Source organism: Dromiciops gliroides, chromosome 1 (assembly GCF_019393635.1).
Source record: "Dromiciops gliroides isolate mDroGli1 chromosome 1, mDroGli1.pri, whole genome shotgun sequence".
Classification (NCBI taxonomy): Eukaryota; Metazoa; Chordata; class Mammalia; order Microbiotheria; family Microbiotheriidae; genus Dromiciops; species Dromiciops gliroides.
In genome coordinates, this window is record NC_057861.1 from 709031008 (window position 1) to 709049507 (window position 18500).

The window sequence follows — 18500 nt, forward strand, 5'->3', positions numbered from 1 at the left end:
TCTACCTGCTCTGTTTATGTCTTCATTTCCCCATCAGCTAGCACAGTTAACCCCATTTGGGGGCCACTGGACTTGTGATGTCATTGGAATACAGAACTCCCAGTACAGAAACCCCCTGACTAGTGTAGATGAGCAGCTGGTCTATGACTTAGGGCTTTAGAGAATTGTCTCCAGCACTAAGAAGCTAAGTAATGTATGCTGTTTTTTGTCCTTCATTCTCAGAGGATCATGACATGGGGAGGTGATGTCATGACTTGTAGTGAATTGGATTTAAGTGAGGGAGTGCTGTCTAAGGTCACCAACCTCACTCTCTCCTCCAGAGCCATCGGGGTCTAGTTCAAGATATAGATCAGATATAGATGTATGCTATAAGGCTTCACTATATTCTTTATTTCTTTTACAAGGCAGCTAGGTGGCACAGTGGATAGAGTGCCAGTCCTGGGATCAGGAGGACTCATCTTCCTGAGTTCAAATCTAGTCTCAGACACTTACTAGCTATGTGACCCTGGGCAAGTAACTTCACCCAGTTGGCCCCAACTGACTCATCTGTAAAATGAGCTGGAGAAGGAAATGGCAACCCACTCTGGTGTCTCTGCCAAGAAAACCCCAAATGGGGTCACAGAGTCTGACACAACAGAAATGACTAAACAACAACAACAACAAGGTAGTATAAGTGAATAAAGTACTGGGCCCAGGGTCAGGAAAACTTGAGTTCAAATCTGTTATCAGCCACTAGCTGTGTGACTTTGGGCAAGTCACTTAACCTCTATTTACTTTAGTTTTCTCAACTATAGAATGGAGATGATTATGCCACCTAATTCGCAAGATTGCTGTTAGGATCAAATGAGACGATATTTGTAAAGTGCTTAGTAGAGTGCCTGACACATAGTGGATTCTATAGAAATACTACAATGATGATGATGTTATATAAGAGATGATCCATTCCAGGACTTCTACTTAATAAAATATTGAATTCAAATTTTTATTGGCAGTCAGGGGTGTGGGACAGGTGTGCCCAGAAGTCTAAAATCATAGGATGAAAGGGATAAGAAAGGCAAGCAGCCAGTTTATAGCCTAACCTGACCCATCTGGTAGCTCTTCTGGCCATCATGAAAATAGCAGGCTTCCAAGAAATTCCATGGGACTGCTGGGAAGTCTAGCCTCTGCAGGCTTACACACACACACACACACACACACACACACACACACACACACACACACACACACACACACACAAGAATTTATCAGGTACTGATTTTGCATATGACTGCTCCCATGTAAAAATGGTAGCCAATCCACTTCTCAGATCACACACCTCCATTGCAGACCCCAACCAGAACTGATGAGCCCAACCTCCATCCCTTCTTGTGAAGCCAGGAACTTTGGGGGTTGAATACTATGTATAAACTGTTAGACTTGGTTAATGTGTTGATAAGTTTTTTCTGAACTGCTCTTCTTTTTCTTTTTTCTTCATTATTCTTTGTTGTTAAGGGATAGCTCATGACATAGGGAAGTGGGAAAGGTATATTGGGAAATACAGGTGATATAAATACAAATGATAAGTGACTGGCACCAATAAAAATAAATCAGAAGGCTTCTTACCTCTGTTAACATGACCAGGCCAAGGAAGTAAGAGACGATGGACAGAGCCAAGATGAGCAGTTCCCGCCGATAGCCACGCCGAAAAGTCTTTGGGTACATGTCCACCACTGCCGTCACGAGGCTCTCCACACACACAAACTAAGGAGAAGAGATGGTGCCTGTTAGAAAGCCCCTAACACTTCAGCCTGTGGGCCTTTGGCTGTATGAGCTCAGAATCAAGTGAAGGTATCTACCATAGTTGGTGCTCAATGAATGTTTGTTGATTAGAGTTCCCTCCTCAGGGAAGCAATTCTTCTCTAGGACCTTAGAAAGGGGGACAGAGCTCCTCTAGGGTGAGATGGCCCCGGATTCAAATCCTGTCTCTGCTGTTTATTACCTATGTGACCTTGGATGAATGACTTTCCTCGCTTCACATTTAGGATTATAGACTTAGGTCCGGAGAGGATCTGGGAGGTTGTGGAATAGTGGAGAGGGCTCCATCTGGGTTCAGGTCTTACCTCAGATGCTTATTCCCTGTGTGACCTTGGCCAAGAGCGCTGACTTTTCTGGACCTCAGTTTCTTCATCTGAAATGTGAGGGCATTGGACTAGGTGGACTCCAAGATCCTTTTCAGCTCTAGATCTATGAACTCCTCACTTCACTGACAAGGAGGCTGAGGCCCAGAAAAGCTAAGTGACTTTCTCAAGGTCACACAGGAAGAAAGTCATGGAGTCGACATTGGAACCCAGACTCTGAATCCATCATTCTTCCACTGTACCCTGCAGTTTATATGAAGGCAGCAAGATGACACAATGGATAGAGTGCCTGGCCTAGAGTCAGGAAAAATCATCTTCCTGAGTTCGAATCTGGCCTCAGACACTTACTAGCTGTGTGGCCCTGGGCATGTCACTTTAACCTGTTGACCTCAGTTTCCTCATATAGAAAATAGGTATGATCACAATAGTGCCTACCTCCTAGAGTTGTCAGGATGATCAAATCACACAATAATTGTAAAGCACTCAGCATAGTGCCTGGTGCCATTATGCTGATTATTATCATTGTTATTGTTACATGGAAGTTCAGAAGGGATCTCCCAGAGTCGTAGCCTGAGTCAGTGGAGGAACATGGGCTCAAATCCAAGCCTTCAAGTTTCATGCCTAATGTCTTTTCCTTAAGCTATTGCCTCATTCTATGATGACTAGATGGTAAGCCCCATGAGAATAGGTCCAACATAAGATCACTGACTTAAAAGCTGGAAGGAACCCTAAAGAGCATTTAGTCCAACACCCTTCATGTCCAGAGAAGATAACTAAGGCTCAGAGAAGGGGGAGTTTCTTGTTTTAAATCACATAGGGCATTGACAGAGTCAGGATTTGAACCCAGGTCTGCTGATCCCAAACCTGGTGCTCTTCCCACTGTACCATACTACTTCTGTCCCTTGTGCTCCTCGTAGCACTTAGCAAGGCCCAGGATACCCAGGAGATGCTTGATACATCCCTATTGGTGGCTTGATTCTTTCTCCCCTTCCTAAGTGGAGGATGGTACAGATTTTGGTCTTGCTCTGGGTCCATACTATTGACCTTGAGAAATGCAGATCAGAATTCTGGCAACCACCATGCCACTGATCCTATCATACTATGCATGCTTGGGGCTTGGGGTGCAGAACAACTGGGGTACTGGGTGCTGCCATATGCAGACCTCCGATGGCTGGGGAGCAGTGGGGTGGGCAGGAGGGCTGACAGCCCAACCTGCAGTCTGCAGTCAGTAGTCACTCTGCTGATGACAAGCCCTCCCTTCACAAGGCTTTGACCTGGGACAATAGAAAGTGATTATCAGGAGAAACACGTGGTGGGCTTAGTAACGATTGCTGAGAAACCAATTCTGGGGAAGAAATTGGATTTGGTTGACTGAATTGATGGCCATGCCAAGGAAGGCGCTTTGAGGTTAAGTGACTTGCATAAGGTCACAGAGGAGCCACTCTGGGCTAGCTGCTGACCCACACAGCTTTGGGGGCTTCCCAATAGGGAACAAGACCCGGTAATTCTGGGCAATGAGATATTTGCTTTTTAAAACTCCTTGGTATTATGGGAGACTTATTGAGCTGTGATAAGCTGCCCTGTTTACATCTCTGGTCACGCATTTGTGTTGTTTCTTCATTCTGGTGAACAAAAGCGGGGCAGGGCAGAATAGGTGAATCAGTCAATAAACATTTACGAAGTGCCTACCACGTGCTAAATGGGGGATTACAGAGAACAGCAAAACCTAGTCCCTGGCCTCCTGGAGCTCACTCAAAGGACCAGCAGCTCTGCTGCTTACAATCTGAGTGACCTTAGGCAAGTCACTTGGTCTCTCTCAGACTCAGTTTCCTTACCTGTGAAATAAGAGAACTGGACTATGACCACTAAGGTCCCTTCTAGCTTTAAATCTATGATCCTATGAATTTTATGTTGTTTTAAGCATATAATCACCCCCACCTCCACCTCCACCCACACCCACCCAACCACCCCCACACACACATGGACACATGTGCACACATGGATGGAGAAGAGGTTGTGTGCTGAGAAGTAACAGGAAATAAGGTTATATATAAAAGGTCTAGACTGTGGAGGGCCTTGAATGCCAAGATAAAGAGAGTAGACTTGATTCAAGAGGTTGCAGGAAGCAGCTATAGGTTCTGAGTGGAGGAGGGTCTTGATGAAAGCATTGTTTGAGGAAGATTACTTTGTGTGATATATAGTATAGCCGGGAGAGGGGAAGACAGCAGAGATTCCAGTTAGGAGTCTGTTGTAGAACTGATAAGGAAATTGCTTCCTGGAAAGGATGAGTAACTCACCTAAAGTGACAGATGCTACAAGTAGTAGCAGAATCGGGATTCAAACTCAGGTGCTCTGAGTCCAAATCCTAGTCTCTTTTCACTACACCACACTGTCTCCCTGTTAGCATGGTCCTGAGGAGCCTGGACTTGGCTGGTGGTCTAGGAGAAGAGGGAAAGGCTGCTAGGAATCCTGTAGAGGCAGGAGCAATGATACTTGACCACCAAGTGGCTATGCTCTTAGGTAAAAGGAAACACAGAATATGAAAGGGTCCATTGAAGACAGGATGAGATGTAATCAAGGTCAGAGACTTTGAAGTTAATGAGGGAGCTGTTCTAGAACAGACAAGCAAGTCAAACACATCATTCTCAAATAGAGGGATGACCCTTTCAAATGTTTTAGACTCCTGGGGAAATCCTGGCAAAGACCCCCTGGCTGAGGATTCATTGCCAAGACCTTATGAAACCTAGGAAGGAAAGGAGAGATTGAGGGTGTTCTCCCAGGACAGATTCTGACCCCGTCTCAAGCTGCTGCAGAAAGGAGGAGGGCTGGCAAGGGAAAGTGTGTCTGCAATTTCACTGGGGTTGGGAGAAGTAGAAGCCCTATGTCTTCAGGAAGTGGTGTCAAGGATGGTGTAAGGTAATTGATGGTTTGGGATATTCACCTGCAAGTTGTGAGGGTGGGAGTGGGGAAGGGAAGTCATTGATCTGACTAAAGACATGCCCTGTATTGAGAACAGGGAGGGAAAAGAAGTGTGAGCCTGGAGTTTGGGAGCTGTGACAGGCTCTGGGGCTTGGGAGAAGAAACAGAGGGAAGAAAGTAAATGTTAGTTTGGCTAAGGTCTTAAGCAGCTGCATTGCATTTTAGGAGTGGCCCGAGAAAAGAGATTTTGCAAAAGGTTATCCTGGGCTTCATGGCCCATTCACTCACTCACTCATTCACTTGCAGTTATTCATTCACATATCCATATATCCCCTTCACATATTCTCTCCATCCATTCATTCCCTAATTCATTCATATGTTTATTGGGCACTTACTGAGTGCCCTTCCTGCGCTAGGCATGAAGGAAAATGCAGAAGGAATAGAAGACAGTCTCTGCTCTTGGGGGAGCTTTCACTTTACTAGAGATGCACTAGACAGTTCTAGAACTGTCAAAGTCATATATGATTAATACCGGACTAAATGACAAAGAGAAGAAATCTGTTGTGGGCAGGGGAATCAGAGAAGGCTGCCTGGAAGAGGCAGGATTTGAGATAAACTTTAAATATGGGTAGGAATTGAATAAGCAAAGGCTAGAAGAAGAATGGGGAGATCAGCATGGGTAAAGGCCCCTTGATAAAAGGTATGCTCCATAAAGGCAGAGATTGTTCTATTTTTGTCTTTGTTATCTCCAAAATCTAGCACTGTATGTGGTACATGATAGGTGTTTCACGAATACTCATTGGGAGATGCATTTAGAGTCAGAAATCAGAGTGGAAAGTGTCTGAGGCACAGTGAAGAGGTAGGTCTGGCTAGAGCAGAAGATGGGTGATGGAGAACAGAGGGAGATAATGTTGGCTGGAGCAAGGGGGACCAGATGGTGGAGGGTTTCGAATGCTAAGTAAACATGATATGCAGACAGGTTATGCTCTGGATAAGCCCAGTAGAATGTATACTTTTTTTTGTGGCAATGAGGGTTAAGTGACTTGCTCAGTGTCACACAGCTAGTAAGTGTCAAGTGTCCGAGGCCGGATTTGAACTCAGGTCCTTCTGAATCCAGGGCCAGTGCTTTATCCACTGCACCACCTAGCTGCCCCCGAATGTATACTCTTTGAGGACAGGGGAGGGTTCAAATTTCTATTTCTATCCCTAGTGCTTAGAATAATGCCTTGCTGTTCGATAAATGCATTTTGAAGTGATTTGAGATGAATTGCATTGGACACTAACTCCAAGCAGAAGGAGCAGTAGGTCACTTCCTCCACGGAAAGAACTACGCACCTTCCTACCAAGTCTTCCTCAGGAGTCTCTTACCTGGCTGTCCAGTCCCAGGAAGATGAGCATCATGAAGAACAAGGCAGCCCACAGAGGAGAAAGGGGCATCATGGTGACCGCTTTGGGGTAGGCAATAAAGGCTAGTCCTGGCCCTGGAGACAAGGAAAGAAATGGTCATGCAGTTCATCCTGCTGTCCCGGGTACCTTGTGCAGAACTGCCTCCCCTTCCCCACCCCGCTTCTCCCCATCAGGATCACCAAGCAGTTCCTTCCTGTTGCTGCTGATGATAAGGAATTGGAGGAAGTCTGGTGGGGCTTTATAAGAAATCATCTTCCCAGATGACTGAGTGGACTTCAATTGCAGTTCCTTGGTTCCATGTGGAAAGCTGAGATGTGATGGTTATGGATTAGAGGCATGGAAGCATACAGTATGATACTGTGGAAAGAGCCCTGGATCCAGCATCAGAAGATCGAGGACTAAATCCCTACAGCTGCCACTTACAATCTACCTATTAGATTTGGGGTGAGTTGCTACACCTCTCTGACCCTCAGTTTCTTCATCTGTAAAATGAGGTGGTTGAACTAGGATAGATATAAGGGAAAATCACTCAACAGTGAATGTTGTCTAGAAGTGGAGTGGACTGTCTTGGATAGAACCCATTGGTTCCCTTCCATTGGAGTCCTTGAGCATTCAGCCTTCATTTACTAATCACCTACTATGTGCTAGGTACTATACTAAGGGCTGGGGATACCAAAAAAAGGTAAAATACAGTCCCTGAAGGGCAGCTAAGTGGCACAGTGGATAAACCACTGTCCCTGGATTCAGGAGGACCTGAGTTCAAATCTGACCTCAGACACTTGACACGTATTAGCTGTGTAACCCTGGGCAAGTCACTTAACCCCCATTGCCCTGCAAAAAGACCAAAAAAAAAAAATACAGTCCCTAATTCAAGGACCTCAGTTGGGCATGTTATAGATGGGGTTCTTTTTTTTTTTTTTTTGGTATGGGGCATACTAGTACTACTATTACTAATAGCATTTATATACAAATATAAGATTTGAAAAGTTTTTTACTTATTTATCTCATTTGATCCTCATGACAACCCTGTGAGATAGTCTTATTTTATAGATGCAGAAACTGAGGCTTATGAAAGTTAGGTGGCTTGCCAAGAGTCACACAGCTAGTTAAGTGTCCAAGGTAAGATCTGAATTCAGGTCTTCCTAACTCCAACATCCTATCCACTATCCCAGCTAGCTGCTTACCAAGGACATTTGCCATTCTAAAATTCTCTGATTTTGTGACTAAATCATCATGAGGTCTTTTCTAGCTCTAAATCTATGCTTCTAATGATTTCATTTCTTTTCCTTTTCCTTTAGGGGGTTGGGGAGACTCTAATTTTAGTCAATTTCTTTAGAGTGAGTGGAATTTTGGACTATCTTCCATGGATTCCCATCCTCCTCTCCATCTTGCAAGGAGGAATTGTGCAGGGCCAAGCAGCACAGAGTACACACTCAAAGTCAGCACAAGAAAGGCAGACAAGCAGGGATAGAGAGGGAGTTTGATAGGTTAGCTGTGGAGAGAAGCCACATACCTGAGGGCTCCAACACTAACGTCCTTTTTTGTAAAAATGGCTGCAACTTTGCTCAGGGCTGGTTATTTATGGAATCCTACAATCTCCTCTCTGGAAAGCACCTTAGGGGTCACCCAATCAAATCTTTGCCCTATGCTAGCACTTCACCTTCCACTTAGAATAAAAGAATTTAGAGCTGGAGGGAAGCAAGATCACCATTAAAAAGAAAAATCTCTGCTGAACTAGAATAGTTAGGGCTCCTAACATCTGGATGTCTAAACGCCATCAGCATGTGCCTCTTAACCATGTAACGAACTGAACCGAATAAAATGACTTTATTTGGCTAGAGGATTATAGTTCCTTTTCTTAAATGGAGGGTGAAACCCGGGAGGGTTGTCTCCTTGTCCACACAGAGCTAAGTGATGGCAAGGCAGCTGGTAGCACAGTGCCACCCAGTGGAGAGAAGAGTGGTTGGAACACTGGAGATGAGAATCCCCAGGGAGGTTTTTGTCACCTGCCTGCACACATCTCCTGCTCCCGGCTTGTGTTTTTTGATATTTTCTGGGTTTCTCTCCTTTACTTCTTTCCTTAATTGATTGCCTTCCTTCTGTGATTGACCCCATCCCCTCCAATTTATCCTCTATTTGGTTTTTATAGAGTTGTTTGTGTGTTGTCTCTCCCCTGCCCCCAGCCCCATTAGACTGTAAGGCCCATGACAGCAAGGATTGCTTTTGCCTTTCTTTGTATCTCAAGCACTTAGCACAATGCCTGGCACATAGTGCATGCTTAATTTGTTGACTGAATGACGGGCTGACTTATTGTTGGGCATTACCAAATGTATGTGTACTGTGTGCAGGACAGAAGAGAAGGAAGAAGGCAGTGATGTATAGTGGAAAGAGCATGGAATGGACCCTGAAGACTGGGGTTTCAATCCAAGTTCTAATTGCTAACTATCTATGTGATCTGAGTCTTCTTTCTGGACCTCATGAGGGAGCTGGACCAGTGTAACAGATGATATTGGTAGCAGTGTCTGTGGTGAAGATGGTGGTAATGATGGTAATTGATGAAAAGCACCACAGTGTAGAGTCAGAAAGACCTGGGTTTGAATCCTGCTTCAGATATTTACCAGTTGTGTCACTCTGAGCAAGTCATTTAACCTTTTTAGACCTCAGTGTCCTAATCTAGAAAATAAGGGCACTGAACTTGAATACTAAGCTCTGAATCTTGGATCTATGTCATCTTTAATTTAGGCTTTCTGTCACACCTCTGACATACATTGGCTGTGTGACCCTGGGCAAGTTACTTGACATCTGAGGGTACCCAAGTAACTCTCTAAGACTGTAAGTTGCAGAATACTTGCTGACCTGGATTGGGGGAGTGTTTCCTCACTGGGAGTTGTTTTTATTTTGCCAATGATATCAGAGGCTTGGATCAAGTAAAAGACCAAAAGCCAAACTGTGAGATCCTTTCCCTTCTGCATACTCTGAATATAAATTTATGTACCTATGATTTATAGGATGTCTCTCTCATGAAAATATAAAGCCCTCAAGGAAGGGGATGGTTTGGCTTTTCTTTGTGTTTAGTATCAGTATATAGTAAGCACTTAATAAATGCTTGATGACTATTGACTATTTGTGTAGCATTTTAAAGTCCGTTTAAGAGCTTCAAAAATATTTTCTCATTTAAGTCTCCCAAAGATCCTGTGAAATAAGAACTACAGCTAACATACCCTGATTTTGATAGATAAGGGAATTGAGGCTCAGCGAAATTCATTGACTTGCCCAAGGTCACACAGCTAGTGTCAGAGGGGGAATTTGAACCCCAGGTCTTCCAGACTCCAAGTCCAACACTCAACCCATTGTATAATAACAAGACAATGAGTGTAAAATACTTTGTAAACTTTAAAATGCTACAAATAGCTACACCTATATATATGTATATACATATATATGCCATATATATATGTCAGTCATCAATGTATTAAAGTTAAAAGACACAGCCTTCTTTTCTTTTAGATAATGGCATCCTACTAAGATATAAGGTAGCATGTCTTATCAGTCTTTAACACTTTCTTTTTCCTCTTTTGTTTGGGAGGAAGGGGAAGTGGGTAAGCCCTTATTAAGTGCCTTCTATGTGCTAGGCACCATACTAAGTACTTTAATAATATTATCTCATTTCCTTCTCACAACCTGAGGTAGATGCTATTGTTATCTCCTTTTTATAGTTGAGCTAACTGAGGCAGATAGGGGGTTAAATGGCTTGCCCATGGTCCTATGGCTGGAAAATATTAGAATCTGGATTTGAACTCAGGTCTTCTGGATTTTTCTAGGCTCAGAACTCTATCTATTGTGCTTTAAGCTGCCTCTGGTTTCACTGGTTGGGAGGCATTGGTTGAGGATGTTAATTGGAACTTTGTGTATGATGTCTTTTTTTTTTTTTTTGGGTGAGGCAATTGGGGTTAAGTGACTTGCCCAGGATCATGCAGCTAGTAAGTGTTAAGTGTCTGAGGCTGCATTTGAACTCAGGTCCTCCTGAATCCAGGGCCGGTGCTTTATCCACTGTGCCACATAGCTGCCCTATGTATGATGTCTTGAAGCAGAATTCATTTATTTATTTATTCATCCACTCATTCATTCATTCATTTATCTGTCTATCCATTCCTTCCTTCCTTCACTCATTTATTTATTTATTAATTTGTGGTGAACCCAGAGGGCTCTTGTCTCCCAGAGGGAGACAAGGTTAGTACAACTAATTCCTCGGACCCTGGGAGACTGGCCAGGCATTGTCTCCCAGGAAACTCTTGCTGCTTCAGTGACCACAGCTCAAGTATGGGGCTGGGGAACTCAGTCAGAGGGGTGACAGAGAGCCCTCTGGGTTCGCCACATTAATTCATTCATCCATTCATCCATCCATTCATGTATTTATTTATTCATAAATTCATTCATTCATTCATTTTGGGGGGGCAGTGAGGGTTAAATGACTTGCCCAGGGTCACACAGCTAGTAAGTGTCAAGGGTCTGAGGCCGACTTTGAACTCAGGTCCTCCTGAATCCAGGACCAGTGCTTTATCCAGTGTGCTACTTAGCTGCCCCCGAAACAGAATTTATGAATACATTAAGAAACAAATAGGGACAGCTAGGTGGCTCAGTGGATAGAGCACCAGCCCTGGAGTCAGGAGTACCTGAGTTCAAATCCGGCCTCAGACACTTAACACTAGCTGTGTGACCCTGAGCAAGTAACTTAACCCCAATTGCCTCACTAAAAAAAAAAAAAAAAAGAAATGAATAGACAAACCTCTTCTCTTCTAGGCAAACTTACCTGATTCTGCTACCTCGGCAATGGGCACCCCCTGTTCATACGCCATGAAGCCAAGGACTGAGAAAATGGCAAACCCTGCGACGAAGCTGGTGCCACTGTTCAGACAGCACAACATGATGCAGTCTCTGGAGGGAAGAAGTAAGAGGACCTTAGGTGGGGTGGCACTGGACAGCTTCCGGAATATGAGTGTAGACTTTGAGTCACACAGGGAGGCTCTGGATAGTACTTATTTTGGGGTGTGCTGGTAACAAGGACAATTCATATTTAGGTAATACTTCGTAATATGCAACTTTTATCCCAACAGTTTTGTTAAATAACGTACATAGTATTATTCTTATTTTCTGGATGGGGAATCAGGATTAGAGAAACTTGCCCACAGTGTAATCAAAAGAACTGTGTTTAAATCCTAACTCTATCATTCCCTGTGTGACCTTGGGCAAGTCATCCATCTCTTTGGACTTCAGTTTCCTCAACTGTACAATGAAGTGGTTGGATGAGATGGCCACTGAGGGTCTCTTCCAGCTCTAAATCTTTAACAACTAATAAGCATCAGAGAAATTTGAAACAGTCTTCCTACCCCCAAGCCCTTTCTTCTTTGTGGGTCACTAGGTGGCACTATAGTATATGGAGAGTCAGGCCTGAGTTCAAATTTGACCATAGACACTTACTAGGTCTGTGACCCTCGGCAAATCATTTAATGCCTCTCTTCCTCAGTTTCCTCACCTGTAAAATGCGGATAATAATAACACCTGCCTCCCAGGGTTGTTGTGAGAATCAAATGAGATAATAATCACTCAGCACAGTGCCTAGCACATAATAAGCTCTACATAAATGTTAGTTGTTATTTTTGATCTTCGCAGTTGTTTTTAATCTCCACTAAACTGTGCAGCAACAATCTCCTGCTTTCTGTCAAACTGTGACCATCACAGTAACACCATTTGCTCAGTGATTTATATTTTCTCAGCCTCTTTCCCATATCTAATGATAATCGATAATCGTGAGATTTTAAGTTTGTCTTGAGGCTTATTTAGGGTTAAATTACAAAGAGCTGTCATTTGATTCTTGCATCAGCCCTGGGAGGGTGGCAGGGTCAGTGTTGTGATTCTCATTTTACATATGAAGAAACTGAGGATCAGATATGAAGGGACTTGCTAGAAGTCACATGGTGAGGAAGAAGTTAAGTGGAAAAAGATTCTCTGATCCTCAAATTCACTGCTCTAACCTTCCAGTAATCCCATGGAATAATAAGAACAGATATTCTTTCCATTGAATAGATAAATACCATTGAAATCAAGAAAGATTCAGTGCTTTGCCAAAGGATACATAATTCCCTCTGAATTTTAAAACTATAAAAATGGAGCATAGACAACCAACAGCAAGAAGGGACAGAAGCCAGTTTCTCCCCATATTACACCTGGAACTATATGAAACTAGGGGAAAAGAATCTGAGGGAGTCCCATGTCCCCCCACCTTATCCCCTTAAAAGGGAACTGGAATTCCTGAAGGTTTTCAGTGAAACTATTTAGCACAACCTACAAGAGTGGAGTCAGGATGGGGAAGCCCTACTTTTGGCATTAAAAGACCTGGGTTCCAGTCCTAGCTGTGACAGTTACTGGTTGTATGGCCCTGAGAAGATTAAAAACACTGACTCAATTTCTTCATATGTAAAATGGGAATGATGATACCTGGGGGGGGGGGAATGTTTCAATTTATTATAGAAATGTGAGTCACTATAATCACACACGATTAGAAAACATTGCAACCCTTCCATGGCCCAACCAAACCGACTTTTTGTTGTTCCTCTCAGATGGGCCTCACAGCTCTGACATCCCTGCCTTTGCATGTGTCATTCCCCTATGCCTGGAATCCACTCTCTTTTTACTTTCATTTTTAGAAACTCACTTTCTTCAAAGCTCAGCTCAGCTCCCTCTCTTACAGGGAGACTTTCCTTATTTCTCAAAAGCTAGTGCTCCCTCTCCCCATGCCCCATCCTCCAAATTACCTTGTATTTATTTCCTAGCACAGTGCCTGGTACATATTTGTCAGTTAATAAATGCTTTCTTGATAAAATTATGTGAAGGGGCTGCCCAAGGGTGGGAGAAACAATTAGAACAAGGTTTTTTGTTGTTGTTTTTGTTTTTTGTTGTTGTTGTTGGCTTTTGCAGGGCAACGAAGGTTAAGTGACTTGCCCAGGGTCACACAGCTTGTAAGTGTCAAGTATCTGAGGTCGGATTTGAACTCAGGTCCTCCTGAATCCAGGGCTGGTGCTTTATCCACTGCACCACCTAGTTGCCCCCTAGACTAGTTCTTACCTTAGGTCCCTGAACCTTCAAAGAGTTAGTGGGCAAACATCAGGAGGTCTGTGACCTTGGATGGGAAAAACCCTGAATTTTCATTTTCACTAAATTATTAACTTTTCCTTCAATTATAATTTTTTTTTCTGAGAAGGGTCTACAGGATTCCCCTATGGGACCTTAAAGGGACCCATAGCACAAATAAGATTATGAACATTAGGATCTCATTTCTGTGGGTGGAAAGGAAATCACTCCAAACAAAGCAGAGCTCAGAGAATTACGGGGTCAGAGTGAGAGCTGAAAGAGACCTCAGAGGCCATTAAGTCTAAGTGGATCATGTTATAGAGAACCCTGAGATCGAGAGAGGTTAAGTGATTTGACCACTCCTGGTCTGGGTTCAAATACTGCCTCAGATATTTACTAGCTATGTGAGTCTGGCTAAGTCACTTAACCCCTCTATGTCTCAGTTTCCTTGCTTGTAAAATGAGGTGGTTGGAAGGCTCTGAATCTATGATGTTAGGGACTCAAAGGGGAGGGATGAGAGAGAGATGTGAGGAGGGGGAGGAAAGTCGGAGTCTGAGGAGGAGGCCTTCAGGGAAATGGGTAATCAGCAATGGGTTCTACTGATGCAGAAATGTTTTTGTGCTTTTCATTATTGCAAATCCCCAGGGTGAGGAATTCCATCTCTGAGAAGCCATTTCCCTGAAATAGGGGTTGAGAGAGGAACTCAATTGCTGCAAGGAAATTGGGGTCTTTAAATGACCTGCCAACCCTCACTGTGGAGGACTAATCTGACCTCGCTGCAGCTGCCCCCCAACCTCCAGGGAGGACATGCAGTTCAGCACAGACAGAGTCTATGTGGGAAATGAAACTGAAGGGGAGGAACTGGGATGTGAGCAAGAGAGTAAATCCAGTGGCTCTGAGCCGTGGGTTTCAGGCATTCAGTGCCAGACACACCATCACAATGAGCAGAGTAAGAACTGAGGATTGAATGAAGGCTTATGGCAGCCCTATCCACAAGCCTGGAGAAAACTTTCTTCTAAAGCAGCTGGAGTTCTGCATTTGAGGTGCAAGGCCAGGGACAGTAGAGAAGGTCAAAGTAGAGACACCATGGTGGAGTGGAAAGCATTGGTTTGGAGTCGCAGAAGCCCAGAATTTTAGGAGCGAAAGAGAACCTAGACACCCTTATCTAACCCAGATCAGGAGGACTCTGCCCTTTCAGTGAGGGGCAGTCCATCTCCGTTGAAGGATAGCTTCAACTGGGAGGAAATTTACATCAGCTGCCACTGACCTCTTTGCCTCTCCTATCCAGTGCTTCTCCTTCTGCCCTCCAGAGCCAAGCAAAGCAAGTCTTATCCCACTTCCATGGGACAGTCCATTTCAGTATGTTGTAGTTTGTCCTTCATTCAGGAAGAGTACCCATGACATTGGGGTGATATCCTAACTTGCAGTGAATTGGATTTAAATGAGGGAGGGCTGTGCAAGGTCACCAGCCTCACTCTCTGTGTCCAGTAGCTTTAAAAAGATACATTATAGGTGTATGTCTATGTGTATATGCATATATGGCAAAAGATATATTTATGTATAATACACACATATGTGTGTTTATACATATCAGGACAACTGGAGATGGCCCCAAATGTTTAAGGCAATTGGGGTTAAATGACTTGCCCAGGGTCCCACAGTGTCTGAGGTAAGATTTGAACTCATTCTCCCAACTTCAAGGCCAGTGCATTATTCAGTGTACCACCTCACTTCCCCTACCCATTTAAATAACTGAAGAGAGCTCTAAGAGTCTTCTCAGCTAAATACCTACAGTTCCTTCAAAGCATCCTCTTAGGGTACAGATTAGAGGTCATTCAGCATCCTAGTTACCCTCTCCTTATCAACATCGAATTCAAAATGTGGTACCTGGAGCTGAGCATGCTCCACCAGGAGCAAAGTACCACAGGACAATTACTGCTTTAGTTTTAGAAGTTGTGCCTCTTTGAATGGAGCTGAAGACCTTGTTAGCTTTGTTTGTTTGTTTGGCTCCCATATGGAACTGGGATTGGGTACTGGTTCAGCTACTTAACATTGCAGAGTGATTTTAGGTCATTTAACCTATCAGGACCTAAGTTGCCAGAGCTGGACTAGATGGTTAGACTAGTTCTCATCCACTTCCAGAGCCCAGAATCTGATCTTGTAGTTGGTAGGGCTCATTTTGAACCTGTTTCCTGGAGCAAAGGAAGGAACTGGTCCTAAGCTCCTGAAAGATTCTTTTCTCTGGCTTTGTCCATCCTGGACTAATCTTCTCCCTCCTGGCTAAGAATTGATTCAATCCAATCCAATTTTTCAAAAGCACTTAGTTAGCATCTTCTATGCCCAAGGCACTGTGCTCCATTCTGGGACACAAGTGCAAAATAAAAACAATCCCTTTCCTGAAGTTGCAAATCATTCAATCAGCTAGGGTCTATTAAGCTTTGTGCCAGGCACTGAACTTGGCATATAAAGAAAGGCCAAAAAAAACCCAAACCCAACAACAAAACCCCAGCCCCAGCTCTTAAGGAGCTAGAGGTGGGGGACGGACAAAAAAGATAGAACATCATTTGAGGAAGAGAGAGGCAACATTCAAAATTAGGGGGATTGGAAAAGGCTTCCTGTGGAATATGGTGAAGATATTGCTGTTCTGGATTCTAAAAGGGCAGAGATGAACAAGCATATTCTAGGAAGGCAGAGTAGCTTGTGTGAAGGTAAAGGGGTGTGTGTGTGTGTGTGTGTGTGTGTGTGTGTGTGTGTGTGTGTGTGTAGTTTAGTTTGGGAGGCAGCAGATAGACCACTGGGGCTATGACATGGAGTTCACAAAGGGGAAATATGTGCACTTGATTTAGAAAGAAAGGCTGGAGCCAGATTGCAAAGGCTTTAAATGACTCCTTATGGAGTGTGTAATTTATCTTAGAGGCAATAGGGAGACATTGAAGTTTCTTGAGCAAGGAATTGGCATGGTCAGATTTTTGCTTTAAGAAGACAGCACCACTACCAATAACAATAATGATCATAATAGGGGGCAGCTAGATGGCGCAGTGGATAGAGCACCGGCCCTGGAGTCAGGAGTACCTGAGTTCAAATCTGGCCTCAGACACTTAACACTTACTAGCTGTGTGACCCTGGGCAAGTCACTTAACCCCAATTGCCTCACTAAAAAAAAATAATAATGATCATAATAGTAAGCATTTACATAGTACTTTAAAGCTCACAAAGTGCTTTATAAGATAATTTTTGCAGTTGGGTGGAGGATCAATTGGAGCAGACAGAGTCTGGAGACCAGATGTCAAATTTAGAGGATATTGCAGTAGCCCAAGCAAGAAGTGATGAGGGCTTGCACCACTCTCTTGGCTCTTTTATAGCAATCCATGGCTATCCATGTGGATAATGAAAAATAGGTTTCTCTGGATAAGTATTTTCTTCATTCACCCAATAAGTTCATGTCTAAGTTGGGACCAAAACCCACATCTCACAACTCCCAGACCAAAGCTTTTTCTGTTATGACCTTTTGGTTTCCCAATCATTATATAGTGAAAAAAAACCCTCTGCACTAGGAGTTAGGAGCCCTGGGTCCTGCTCCCACTTCAGTCAATACTTTAATTAACTGAACCTTTTGGCAAGTCCCTCTCCCTCTCTGGCCATCAGTTTCCTCATCTGAAAAAAGGAGGGGTTTGGAATAGCAGAATCATTGTTTCTTTCTAATGTGTTTTGATCCCTGTTTCAAAACTCATAAGCTACAAACACATTCATGCATAAAGTTAAGTTCAATGCAACCTCACTAAGGTTTCCTCTGCAGACATGGTTCTTTTACAATTCCCTTCATTCCTTTCCTCCTACATTCAAGTAATATGGACAGAGCAGCAGATTAATTTACCCCTAAGATCATGATGCACTGACTCTTACTGATGTTATGAAGGAGAGTATTACTTCGGTAAGGTCTGAATTGAATGGTGTTGTTCATGGAATATTTTGGCTGAAGCAAATATTCTGGTTTTACCATAAAACTTTTTGGAATTTACCTTCTGCTGCAAAAGGATGAAATTAATCACTCTGGTGATTGGATAAATGGAAGGATTGTGAGACAGGCATGCACATACAATAGCCCCAGCTTTCTCCATTGAAGGGAGATGTCTGATGCTCACTAGGTATGTGCTCACAGGCAAGTCACTTAATGTTTCCGAGCTTCCATTTCTTCATCTGTAAAACTAGTATAGGTGGCAGCTAAGTGGTGCAATGGATAGAGCATGGGCCCTGGAGTCAAGAGGACCTGAGTTCAAATCCAGCCTCAGACACTTGACACTAGTTGTGTGACCCTGAGCAAGTTACTTAACCCCAATTACCTCACCAAAAGCAACAACAACAACCCCCCAGGTATAATAATATTTGTACTACCTCTTTCATAGAGCTGTTACAAGGGAAAAACTTTTTAAACTTAAAGCACTATAGAAAAGTATGTTATTATTGCTGGACACCATGAGAGGAAGCAGAGAAACATACAAGAGCAGAGAACCAGACTTCAGATTGTGGTTGAGTGCTTAAGCAAAGTAAATGCTCTTGTGGCTGTATACTACTATCCCACTTGTCATGTCTGGTCACTTTTAGACTTAATTTCTCTATTTTGCTCCCAAATTTCCCTATCCCTCCCTTTATCTTAAGTGTCTTCATAGAGTTCATATAATGTTAGAGCTAAAAGGGACTTTAGAGAGAATCAAGTTTGACTGTATTATTATAGATGGGGAAACTGAGTCCACAGAGGGGAAGAAACTTGCATCAAGTCATCTTGCCAGTCAGTGACTGATGTAAGAGACTCAAGTCACACCAAATAGCATTTTATGAGCTTCTATTAATATGTTTCAAGATCTAAAGTGTCCTGTAGACAGATTACTTCAAGACACTGGATTAGTAGTCTCTTTGTTGTTCTTTCAAGTT

The 18500-nt window shown here is 43.4% G+C and overlaps 1 protein-coding gene across 1 annotated transcript in view; it reads right to left on the reverse strand.

The window, feature by feature from the left end:
- Window positions 1-18500, reverse strand: part of SLC6A11 (solute carrier family 6 member 11) — a 174580-nt gene that overhangs the window by 16764 nt on the left and 139316 nt on the right. Inside the window, exons 8-10 of the mRNA XM_043963677.1 lie at window positions 11254-11378; window positions 6405-6517; window positions 1603-1740 (exon numbers count right to left, since the gene is read on the reverse strand). Coding sequence (XP_043819612.1) covers window positions 1603-1740; window positions 6405-6517; window positions 11254-11378 — 376 coding nt within the window. The remainder of the gene's footprint in view (window positions 1-1602; window positions 1741-6404; window positions 6518-11253; window positions 11379-18500) is intronic.